This window comes from Podarcis gaigeae (genome assembly GCF_964106915.1).
Source record: "Podarcis gaigeae genome assembly, chromosome: 9".
Lineage (NCBI taxonomy): Eukaryota > Metazoa > Chordata > Lepidosauria > Squamata > Lacertidae > Podarcis > Podarcis gaigeae.
In genome coordinates, this window is record NC_139685.1 from 75155331 (window position 1) to 75168377 (window position 13047).

General features: G+C 44.9%; 1 protein-coding gene across 3 annotated transcripts in view; it reads right to left on the bottom strand.

The window, feature by feature from the left end:
• Nucleotides 1-10709, bottom strand: part of SLC4A11 (solute carrier family 4 member 11) — a 236541-nt gene extending 225832 nt beyond the window's left edge. The window contains exon 1 of one of the 3 annotated variants that reach the window (XM_083756430.1): nt 10583-10709. In XM_083756430.1, coding sequence (XP_083612556.1) covers nt 10583-10640 — 58 coding nt within the window. In that variant the 5' untranslated portion in view covers nt 10641-10709. Of the gene's footprint in view, nt 1-24; nt 107-10582 lie in introns of those variants that run through there. The other 2 variants (XM_083756429.1, XM_083756433.1) reach the window with 2 other exon arrangements.
• Nucleotides 10710-13047: the final 2338 nt, after the last annotated feature.

Sequence of the window (13047 nt, forward strand, 5' to 3'; positions counted from 1 at the left end):
AATTAGATTGGAATAGTGACTTACAGTTTCTGGAATTCAAAGGCTTTATTTATGCAGGAACTGTTTGCAGGATGAGTGGAGATGAAAGAAATAGCAGACATCTTGTCTGAAGAGAACGGCAAAAAAAATGGCTAGAATGTATGCAAATAAAATAATCCGCAAGTTGAGCGAGCAAAATTTTCAACTGTGGAAATTCAAAATATAGAATCTCCTTGGAAGGAAGATTTGTGGCAGAGTTGTTGCTGACCCATGCCCAGCTGCTAATTTTGAATAATGGGATAACCAAGATAAGCAAGCAAAGGCCATTATCTGTCTTTCAGTGGAAGACTCACAGATCATACACATCAAAGAATTGCAACATGCCAAAGAGGTTTTGGAAGAACTGTGTAATTTGCAGAGTAATTCTCTGAAGGAGCCTGTATTCAATTAGGCTGAAACAGGATGCAGATATGCAAACTCACCAAATGCCATTGTTTGTTATTCTCTCCAGACAATGTATGTACTATTTTTTCTCTCTCATCTCAACTCATACACATCGGCCAAATATTCAATCCTCACTGTGCAAATGAAGTCTCCCCATGCTGTACACTGGGAATGTTCAGAGTGGCAGGAGAGGATATATTGTTTATTTACAGTGGTGCCCCGCAAGACGAATGCCTCGCAAGACGGAAAACCCGCTAGACGAAAGGGTTTTCCATTCTGGAGGTGCTTTGCAAAACGAATTTCCTATGGGCTTGCTTCGCAAGACGAAAATGTCTTGCGAGTTCCTGCGGGTTTTTTTCCCTTTTCCCCTCCTTTTTCTAAGCCGCTAAGCCGCTTATCAGCTGATCCGCTAAGCCGCTAAAAGCCGCTAATAGCACTAATCTGCTAAGCCGTCAATGGGCTTGCTTTGCAAGACGAAAAAACCGCTAGACGAAGAGACTCGCGGAACGGATTAATTTCGTCTTGCGAGGCACCACTGTATATCCTTCCTAACTTGCGCTAGCAAGTTCCTTTACTTAGCAGAGTTTACATTCCCCTTTACATGCACAGCAGATAGCTGGTTGCAGGCTTGTGTAAGTCTCTCACTATTATACAATTCAGTCTGTCTCAGATTGAATTGTATAGTTCCTGGTAAATTCCCTTTAATCCCTCGTAAAAGAATAAAGACACAACAATCTTACCTAAACCCTCTCCTTTAAAACAAAACTTTTCCCCACACCACCGCCACTGCTATAGTTACCTCTCCCACCCCCCTCCTCTTCTTCCCTTCGCTCCTCTTCCTTCTCTCTTTTTCTCTCCCCCTCCCCCCTCTCTCTTTAAAGAAAACACATACATACTCATACACGCACACACCACTGTAGTATACTTTTCCCTCTCATACTATAACTAAAACTATCACTGCAAACAATCTTACCTAAAGTCAATAAAAGAAGTTTACTCACATCAGTTCACAGTTGGATCCCTGAAGGCAGACTTAGTTACAAATATGTACATGTGGATCTACCCCATATGGGGGTATAATCCCAGTGCTTATGCTAGCTGAAAGCTAACATAGCAGTCCCTGGCTAAAAAGCTGGTCCAACGAAGAAGAAAGTCAAAAAGAGAGAGAGTGCTATGTGACTTCTCTTTTTTGTTACCTGGACAGGTAAGGCCACGCCCACTTCTAGTCACATGCAAGGAAGGATGCTCCAGCCCAGGAGGAAACAAGAAGTTTCGATTGGCTGGACCAAACATCCCCTTGCATGTCCACTCTAGGAAAACAAGGAATGTTGTACTTGACTGCTCCCAGTGGATTACATCCCCCATTATCATTTACTGAAAACTTATGTTCTGCATGTACTCCTAGTCTGAGCTTGTTACTGCATGCATAAAACCAAAAAGGGAACATTTATCTATGATTAATCCATCGGGAATTAAAGCTGCCTAATCCAGTGTGTGCAACCCTCAGAGATAATACGGGGCGCTCTATAAATGAGGCAGCGGCATGCGCCATCAATCACAGTTGCATCTTATCGACAACCCAAGAAAATAATTCCATTAGCTCCTTGAGTCACAAAAGCTGGAGGGAGTTCAGCTATCGGTTTTCTTCTTACGCAGTACAATCTGCTGTGCGTTGCTAGCAGTGCTTAAATGGCAAAGCCCGCACCACACTTTCTGGGCTTGATAAATTAACAGGGTTGATCAAAGGTTTGGCAGGCCTTACACTTGCTTCTCTCTCTAGCCAGACTTTTAATCAAAAGTATTTTCAAAGTACATTAAGGGAAAAGCCACTGGTAGTTAAATTGCAGGTGCAAATCTTCCAAAAGGTAGCAGTTTGACACTCAGCATTCCAGTCAAGCTACCCTTACAAATCTCATGTCTAAGTGCCCAGAAAAGGCCCTGTGCTACTGGAGAGCTTGTTCTTTTCTTTGAAAATATGTTTATTTTTTCACATTGACTTACATTCAGATCGCGTAACATACAATTTACGTCAAAATCTTTTTATCTTGGCAACTTCTCATCCTTACATCCATGAGGGTCTCGTTCTCTCTCCTGCCTGCTGCCAATCCAACCTCTTAACCTTACCTATTCACCTCAACCATGGGTAGGCAAACCAAGGCCTGGGGACCGGATCCAGCCCAATCTCCTTCTAAATCCGGCCCACAGACGGTCCAGAAATCATCGTGTTTTTACATGACTAGAATGTGTCCTTTTATTTAAAATGTATCTCTGGGTTATTTCTGGGGCATAGCAATTCGTTCATTCCCCCCCCCAAAAAAAATAATAATATATATATATATAGTCTGGCCCCCCACAAGGTCTGAGGGACAGTGGACGGGCCCCCTGCTGGAAAAGTTTGCTGACCCCTGACCTAAACCCTATATTACAATGTTTTTCTATTTTCTTTCCATTGCTCGTAAGTCAAAACCCGTTTGAACTTTTATCTGGCTGTATTGTGGTCTTCGTTTGTATAGTTAAGGTTCGTATAGTTAAAGCTATGGTTTTCCCAGTAGTGATGTATGGAAGTGAGAGTTGGACCATAAAGAAGGACCATTCGCCGAAGAATCGATGCTTTTGAATTATGGTGCTGGAGGAGACTCTTGAGAGTCCCATGGACTGCAAGAAGATCCAACCTCTCCATTCTGAAGGAAATCAGCCCTGAGTGCTCACTGGAAGGACAGATCCTGAAGCTGAGGCTCCAAGACTTTGGCCACCTCATGAGAAGAGAAGACTCCCTGGAGAAGACCCTGATGTTGGGAAAGATGGAGGGCACAAGGAGAAGGGGAAGACAGAGGACGAGATGGTTGGATAGTGTTTTCGAGGTTACCAGCATGAGTTAGACCAAACTGCGGGAGGCAGTGGAAGACAGGAGTGCCTGGCGTTCTCTGGTCCATGGGGTCACGAAGAGTCGGACACGACTAAACGACTAAACAACAACATTGTGGTCTTATCTAGACTGAAAGGTGTCTCCGTTCTTCCAAAGATATTTCATCTTTCTGATTCCTTATTTAAACCATGAGTTCTGCCATTTCTGTGAGCCTCATTCCTCCCTTGAGTACTCATTCCTCTTTTGTTGGGATTTCTGATGTTTTCCATTTTTGTGCGTAGAGTACTCTTGCTGCCGTGGTGGCGTACAAAAACCATTTAACCAACTACTGGAGAGCTTTTAGCAGTGGCCTGCTAAGGGGCTGGGGGGAGTCATCAATATGGCCAGCTATGCAAATCGTTAACTCACAACACATAATCAGTCATAATCAGCTGACAGCAGTCCTGAACACCCTTCAGAAACTGGGTTTTGCCCCTCAAGCCCTTCTAAGTATGGGGTTGGGCCAGGCAAAAGCTACGGCCAGGTAAAGAATCATAGACACTGAGAGACAACAGGACTGCTCAAGGTGCCCCAACTATAAAATTGGAGAAATCAAGAGATATATAGCCGCAGCAGCGGCTCGTATCCAAAGATGCTAGAAGGGCTAGAAGCTCAGCTCTGCCCTCGCCGGTCCTGGAAGGAGCCTTTAAAAAAGTCCCATATGCTCAGAGACTTTGTGCCTTTTCATCGGAGGAGATAGGAAGCCCAGAGCACTTGTTCTTTAGATGCCCCTTTTAGGAAGAGGCACGTAGTAAGACCATTGATCCCCTGCTGGTGAGGCTCGCTGGCCTCCCGGAAAAGCAAAAATTCGACCTTTTCCTGTTAGCCAAAGATCATAAGACGACCCAGATGGTCGCCAGATTCTGTGTACAGATCTGTAGGCACAGACCGCCCCCCGACTCAAACTAGTTCATGAAGAAAATCCCCAAATTCGGTTCCATGTGTGATTCTGGGTCAACTCTCTGCGGTATCTTATCTTAAAGTTTTAGGTGTCTATATGCTTATTGCATTTATAAATTTTAAATTTATTGTTGTACATTGTTTTAGCTGTTTGTTTTCTTTCTGGGATTTTACCCCCAAGTGTGTTTTATAAGCTGGTCCCCGACCGTAATAAATAATAAATTATCTCTCTATCCACAACACATAAATCACTGTTGGGGGAGACACAGTTGGAAGGGGTCCTATGGATCATATAGCCTGACCCCCCTGCAGTGCAGGAATATGCAGCTGTACCATGCGGGAATTGAACCTGCGACCTTGGCATTATCAGCACCATGCTCTAACCCACTGAGCTACCCCACATGATATCAGAAACCGGGATGACTTCCGTAAATCCGGGACGGTCCCTGGAAAATAGGGACGTTAGGAGGGTCTGTACTCTTTGAATGCCGGTTGTGGGAATCACCTGTCGGGGGAAGCCCTGCTTCGCTCCTCCCCACTTGAGATTCCCCACTTGCGAAACATAATCTCTCTGCTTTTTTCATCTTAGAAAAGCTGAGCCCTTGGGTGTTGAACGATAATAAACTTTCCAGCGCTTTAAACCAACAGACCAATTTGATGTGGCATTTCGCCCCGACAGCCTGCCCACTTCAGCGCTCTGTTTTTAAAGCACACTCGCTCTCAATCATCGGTGGCACTTTGGAACGGTTTTGTTCCAAATTTGTTTACTTTCGCGCTTTCCATCATTCCAGCTCGGGTGGTGGAGAATCCTTGCTAACTTTGTTTTTCTCCCGATGTCTCCTACGCTATAGAAAGAAGAGGAGTTGGGCAGGGAGGGAAGTGATGGAGCATTTGCTCCACGGACAGAACAGAACATTACACAAGAATTGCATTTTGACACCCCAGAGTCTGCTGTGTTAAAACACTTTACTGCACCAGAGATGGTGAGCAAAGGGGCAAGCGAGGACGCCACGGACTGGACTGTATCCTCCGGGATTGTACGCTGGACAGAATCTGAAGTGTGGCATTATGCTCCTAACCCACCGTACAGGGCTGGTTTGTTGGGACATTCAGGTGGTTTGCAGAGTACTAACTTATTTAACTTATATGCGGAATTCATAGTGCAAAACGCTGGGCTGGATGAATCCCTAGCCGGAATTAAGATTGCCGGAAGAAATATCAACAACCTCAGATATGTGGATGACGCAACCTTGATGGCAGAAAGTGAGGAGGAATTAAAGAACCTCTTAATGAGGGTGAAAGAGAAGAGCGCAAAATATGGTCTGAAGCTCAGCATCAAAAAAACCAAGATCATGCCCACTGGTCCCATCACCTCCTGGCAAATAGAAGGGGAAGAAATGGAGGCAGTGAGAGATTTACTTTCTTGGGCTCCATGATCACTGCAGATGGTGAGAGCAGCCACGAAATTAAAAGATGCCTGCTCCTTGGGAGAGAGGCAATGACAAACCTAGACAGCATCTTAAAAAGCAGAGACAGCACCTTGCCAACAAAGGTCCGTATAGTTAAAGCTCTGGTTTTCCCAGCAGTGATGTATGGAAGTGAGAACTGGACCATAAAAAAGGCTGATCGCTGAAGAATACAGTGGTGCCTCGCAAGACGAAATTAATTTGTTCCGCAAGTTTTTTCGTCTTGCGAGTTTTTCGTCTTGCGAAGCACGGTTTCCCATAGGAATGCATTGAAAATCAATCAATGCGTTCCTATGGAAACCGCCTTCAGACCAGGTCCGGGGACAGTCTGTCCCCCGACCTCTTCTGAAGGCTGGGGGGGGGGAACAAGGGCTTTTCTTCCCACCCCCAGCATTTTAAAAAAACCCGGAACAGCAGAGGACTTCTCTGCTGTCCCGGGGCGATTTTAAAGCCCTCGGGAAGGCAGGCGGGGGGGAGCAAAGACTTTCGCCCCCCGCCAGCCTTCAGAAGAGGTCCAGGACCTTTTCTGAAGGCCGGCGGGGGGCAAAAGTCTTTGCTCCCCCCGCCTGCCTTCAAAAGCCGTCCGGGAGCGCGTTTCTCCGCTCTCCCAGGAAGGCAGGCACGGGGGAGCAAAGACTTTTGCCCCCCGCCGGCCTTCAGAAGAGGTCCCGGACCTCTTCTGAAGGCCGGCGGGGGCCGAAAGGCTTTGCTCCCCCCCCCCCCGCCTGCCTTCAAAAGCCGTCCGGGATAGCGGGAAGCGCTTCCCTGCTATCCCGGACCGCTTTTAAAATGCTGGCGGTGGGGAGCAAAGCCTTTCGGCCCCCGCCGGCCTTCCTGGACCTCTTCTGAAGGCCGGAGGGGGGGGAAAGGCTTTGCTCCCCACCGCCAGCATTTAAAAGAGGTCCCCGGAGATTTCCCTATGGGCTTTCTTCTTGCGAAACAAGCCCATAGGGAAATTCGTCTTGTGAAGCGCCTCCAAAACGGAAAACCCTTTCGTCTAGCGGGTTTTCCGTCTTGCGAGGCCTTCGTCTTGCGGGGCACCACTGTAGATACTTTTGAATTATGGTCTGGAGGAGACTCTTGAGAGTCCAATGGACTGCAAGAAGATCCAACCTATCCATTCTGAAGGAAATCAGCTCTGAGTGCTCACTGGAAGGACAGATCCTGAAGCTGAGGCTCCAAGACTTTAGCCACCTCATGAGAAGAGAAGACTCCTTGGGAAAGCCCCTGATGTTGGGGAAGATGGAGGGCACAAGGAGAAGGGGACGACAGAGGACGAGATGGTGGGACAGTGTTCTCGAAGCTACCAGCATGAGTCTGACCAAACTGCGGGAGGCAGTGGAAGACAGGAGGGCCTGGTGTGTTCTGGTCCAGGGGGTCACAAAGAGTTGGACACCAGTAAACGACTAAACAACAACCAGTGAGGAACCAGCTGAATGCGACTCACCAATCTATTCTACATGATGGAAGGCCACACCTGAGTGGTTTTGCATGGTCAGGATGTGCCCTTTAATTGCTGCATTATAAAATCACAGAATTGTAGAATTCAATGGGACCCTGAGGGTCATCTAGATTCTAGTCCAACCCCCGTCAATGCAGGATTCTCAGCTAGATCATCCATGACAGATGGCTATCCAACCTCTGCTTAGAAACCTCCAAGGAAGGACAGTCCACATTTTATTTATACATCATTTTTGGTAGGTAAACTCCCGCAGAAGGCAACATCCCATTAATACAAAACCAAGATGTAACAAAACTGCAATCAATAAATCAAATAATATAAAATAGCAAAATCATAAATTGCCCACTACACTGGATATGTGCAATGCCTCGTGTGTTAAATGTGGTGCAGAAACTCCTGGTTTTTGCACGGCACACATATCTGCAACCTGAGCCTACAATGAAAGGGTTCATAGCATTAACACCCCAATTAAGCAGAAATCAAGCATGTCTCCCCCTCTCAGGTTCCAGCCTGCCTGTTCCTCTAGCTTCTAGCACACTTAACTCAAAAATGCCAACTCTGTGCTGTTTTTCTAACTACCAGCGAGGTGAGGGAGGGGGGACCCACTCGCCTGTAATCTGGCACAGAGCCACTTCCTTTGTTACCTTAATGACCCATACTTAGAGCCAATACCTCGCCATGAAACTAGCCTGACTATTCCAGGAATTAGAAGGGCCTCCGTGTACAGCCTACCCCTCCCCAAACTCAAAATGCAAAGAAAGGACTCTCAGTTTCAATAGCAAAATGATGCCCCTTTGGGCATTTTTTTTCAGTAGCGGCAAACACGGAACAAGAACAAAATTGTTGTGGATTCATACTGGACCATTCGGCATGACATTCTGCTTTACTGGTTGCTCTGCAATGCTTCCCCAATGTTACCGCATTATTGCCGTCCGGAGGGGCGCTCTTGCGCTATAAAGCATCACGAAAGCGGGACACAAAACAACTAAATAAACGGGAACATATTCGTGGTATAGAAAGTTACACGCTTTCTGCTGGAGGCTACAACAGACACGAGTGGAAATGAGGCAGAGCAAAACATGTTCTTCACTGGATACTTAAATTTTACTGCTCTCGTCGCTTCCAGAACTATTCCCTTTGTCCATGTTTCGTTTGTATTTTCAGATCTAAGTCATCACAATCCACAAGCAAATTATTGGTAATAGCTATTGATTTGCTTATACAGTTAGTACCTTGGTTCTCAAACGTCTGGGTTCTCAAACGCCTTGGTTCTCAAACGGCAAAAACCCTGAAATAAGTGTTCCAGTTTTCAAATGTTTTCCGGAAGCTGAACGTCCAATGCAGCTGTCAGCTATTGTTTCCGGTTTGCCTGCACCAATCAGAAGCTGTGCCTTGGTTTTTGAACATTTCGTTAGTCAAATGGAGTTCTGGAACGGATTAAGTTTGGTGCTTCTGCTTTGGGGGCTTTTTCAGTTAATTTGTTTTTGTGACTGTGTGGAATCCAGTTCAACTACTGATTGATTGACTGAATGTGCGTCTGCGGAAGTGGAGAAAAGCCTCCAATCCAAACAATGACTATTATCAGTGCAGCTAAGAATTTTTATCATCTACAATACAGTACTGTCTTATTTATTTTATAGTATAGTACATTGATTATTAATTGGGACATGGGTGGCGCTGTGGTATAAACCACTGAGCCTCTTGGGCTTGCCGATCAGAAGGTCGGCGATTCGAATCCCCACGACAGGGTGAGCTCCCTGCCAACCTAGCAGTTCAAAAGCACGTCAAAGTGCAAGTAGATAAATAGGTACCACTCCGGCAGGAAGATAAACGGCATTTCCGTGCGCTGCTCTGGTTTCGCTAGAAGCGGCTTAGTCATGCTGGCCACATGACCCGGAAGCTGTACGCCGGCTCCCTCGGCCAATAAAGTGAGATGAGCACCGCAACCCCAGAGTCATTTACAACTGGACTTAACTGTCAGGGGTCCTTTACCTTTTTACATTGATTATTGCTTTCATTTTATGGATCAGTGGTCTCGTTACATAGTAAAATTCATGTTAACTTGCTGTTTTAGGGGTTGTTTTTAAAAGTCTGGAACGGATTAATCTAGTTTGCATTACTTCCTATGGGAAAGCGCGACTTGGTTTTGGAACGCTTTGGTTTTGGAAGGGACTTCCGGAACGGATTAAGTTTGAGAACCAAGGTACCACTATAATTAGTTACCACACAGGTAACAACTAAGGGTTTGTGCATGTTACATATGAGTCTTTTATGCTATGCCTTGCCTTCATCCTTACATTTCCGTTAGTAAAAATATTTCAAATGCAGTTATTTGACATCTCTGGATCAAGTCCATCCATTTTGGTAGTGGCACCCTCCTTGTGGAACGGCCTCCCTTCCAATGCCAAGGAGATAAAGAACTACATAACTTCTAGAAGACATCTGAAGGCAGCCCTGTATCCGAAAGTTTTTAATGTTTGGTGTCTTTATTATGTTTTTAGATATGTTGTGAAATGCCCAGTGTCTGGGGAAACCCAGCCAAATGGACAGGGTATGAATAATAAATTTGTTGTTGTTGCTGTTGAATTAATTAAACTAAATAGTTTTGGCTGGGTGTTTATTATTATTATTATTAAATTTTCAGATTTTGAAATTTACAAACAATTGTCAAACCACCAAAACAGAAAGCATGCTGCTCAGATGTTACTAGCCCAAGAGATGGAAAGAAGATATAGTCCCTACCAGAGAAGAATGGCAAATTAAACTGATGGATTTTGCTGAAATGGCAAAAATGACCCTAAGAATTAGAAACCAGGAAGACCAAAATTTTAATCAGGAATGGGGAAATCTATATAATTTACTTTAAAAATCATTGTAAACAATTAAAATTAATAGTAGGACTGGAATGACGCTTGTAGTTTAACACTGGACTATGGTTGCAGTGGAGATTTAATAAAATTGGGTTAATACAGAAGATGGAATTTTCTTTTTGTTTTGGTTGTTTGACAATTGTTTGTAAATTTCAAAATCTTAAAATTAAATTAAAAAAGGAAGAAGTTTGGACTGGGTTTTGAACAGAATGTGCAATTGACTGTTGCTGTTCTGAATTCTATTGTCTTATTGTCTTCCTTAAGGTTGGGGATGACTTTTTGAACCAAGGTTCGTGGGGACGAACAAAACACAAAAAGTTTGAGAACCACTTATCAAGAGGAATGAAAAGACTTTTCCCAAAGGGCTTGTTTCTCTCACTTGAGTCTCCATCTATCCAGGCCGCCATTTTGTTCGCTCGCCTGCTGCAACAACTCTCTGAGCTCTCAAGACACAATAGTCCTTTATGCATGCATCTCTTTACCACACCTGTTTCAACAGTGGCTTTTCGCTGCTTGCAGGCCTAAAAATAAATAAATAAAATAAATACATGCTTACCTTCCACTATGGGCAAGAGGTAGCTCTCGCACACGGTCCTCTCTGAATCAGGTTTCATTTTGCCCACAGTGCACTGCTTTGCAGAGTGTAGAAATGGCAAGAGCAGGCCGGTTTTTTCTCCTAGGCACTTTGAAAGCCTTGGGGACAGGAAATGATGCAATAGAAATAGGTTTTTGTGGGGGCACCTTCAAAAGCCCTGCACTTTATTCTGGAAAAATGATGCACGCACAATTTCTCTTTTTTCTTTTCTTTTTTTGTTTGTTTCCAAATACGGTAAATATTCACTCTTCTGTTTATTTAGTACAGATTATCTAGTACATCACTAGTGACTGTTCGTAATTTTAATATTTTATTGAATTTTACAAGAAAAGAAAAAGAGAGAGAATCAAAGACCAATACATAGTTTGCATTTTGGAAAACATGTATATAGATGCACACACAATTTCAGTTATTTGCGTGCCTTTGTTTCGGAGAGAAGGAGGAGGAGGTTGAGAATTAATGCAGAAGTTTTTGCAAGAAGCCAGTCATTGCAGAGTCTGGTTTTCCCCTCTCCCAAGTCCACAAAACGTAGAGCAGGCCTCTTGACAAATGGGTGTGCAATCACAGGTCTGAGTTTGGAGAAATACCTGCTGAGGGAGTGTGCCCAAATTTGCAAACCAAGCCGAAAATAATGTAGGCCTAAGGTTTCCAACTTTCCTACTAGGCCTCTTCCGGTGCCTGATAGATACATACTTCCTGGAGCCAGTTCCCGACTCTCCTTTATTCCTTTATCAGAAAAAGGCTCGCCTGAACAATTTGTGTGTTCAGCAGGATGCTTTTTTAACAGCAATTCAGCTGTTTTTTTTTAAAAAAAGGTTGTGGGGCTCAAGCCTACATCCACAGCAAAACCAGTGGTTGAAATGGACAGGCTGTGAAAGCAGGTCCCATAGTTGTCAGGTTACACAGCACGGATCCACATGGATCCTCAGGATTTTTGCATTGGGTCACCCCAAATTCACTATCAGATCACATAGCATGTCCTGCACACAAAAACACACACGCATCCACTGTTTCGTGGGGCCGCAATGGCACAAAAACATGGTTACAAAGTACCATAGCTGTCAACTTCTCCCCCTTTTTAAGGGAAATTCCCTTATTCCAAATAGGATTCCTCATAAGAAAAGGGAAAAGTTGACAGCTATGCAAAGCACGGATCCACATGGATTCTCAGGATTTTTTAATTGGGCTACCCCAAACTCACCGTCAAATCACATGTCTGTGGCCACAGCATGAACCACAAAAATCAAACATCCACTGTTTCATTCAGAATATTTTTTTTCTTGTTTTCCTCCTCTAAAAACTAGGTGCATCTTATGGTCAGGTGCGTCTTATGGAGCGAAAAATATGGTAAGTTGTTAGCATCCTTCTGGCTTGAGAGACAATGGAGTGCAACCTCCATGGGTGAAGTCAAATCACGGGAGAATCGCAGCACCAGAGGCCAATAACTCATAACTGCTGCTTCCCATGTTGTTTTTGCTGCACTAGGTGCACCTAAGAGACGCTCTTTGCTTTCCTTTTCTTTGGACCCCATCAGCGAGGCTAAGTGGGGGGATCTTGTTGTCTGGGCAGCCCAGGACCTCCCTCCACACTGCCCAGGCTTGTGCCCCAGCAAGGTCACTTTGGTGCTGCTAAGGCAGTGGTTTGACTTCACCCCTATAATAAATAATATTAAAATTTGTATTTATACCCCACCCTTCCCAGTTCAGAAAACTGGGCTCAGGGTGGCTAACAACAAATTTAAAACACTTGATTGATGCAACAAAAAACAGCATAAAATACAGTATAAAACGTGAATAACAATAAATTCAAAATTAAAATACAGTTTTTGGGGGGGGGAATCCATCCAATAAACGTTAGATGATCACCAGGGCTAGCTGGCTAAATTAGTCGTATTTGGGCCAGCGAGGAGACCAGGGGAGAATTAGCTGTGGGGTTCCAGAGCGGGTAATCTTCATAAAAAGGGGAGGGGGAGGGAAGGAAGGGGAATAAAAGATCAGGCTAAGTTCAAATGGAAAGCCAGGCGGAATAGCTCTTTCTTACAGGCCCTGTGGAAGGAAGTTCAATCCTGCAGGGCCCTGGTCTCATAGGACAGAGCATTCCACTAGGTCGGAGCCACCACTGAGAAGGCCCTGGCCCTGGTGGAGGATAATCTGACTTCCTTAGGGCCCGGGACCTCTAAACTATGGTTATTCATGGACCTTAAGGTCCTCCGTGGGGCATACCAGAGGTGCACCCCATTGTCTCTCGAGACTGACGGATGCCAACAGCAACTCAAAGTGATGGTCCATGGAACAGTACCGGTTCACAAACCATCAGCTGACCATTCATCGTGATTTCACCACAGTCCAGGTTGTGTGGGACACTTCAGGGATCTGATATGGTGCCTTTCTGTGGACCATTGGGGGTGGGAATAACTGCCGTCCCAC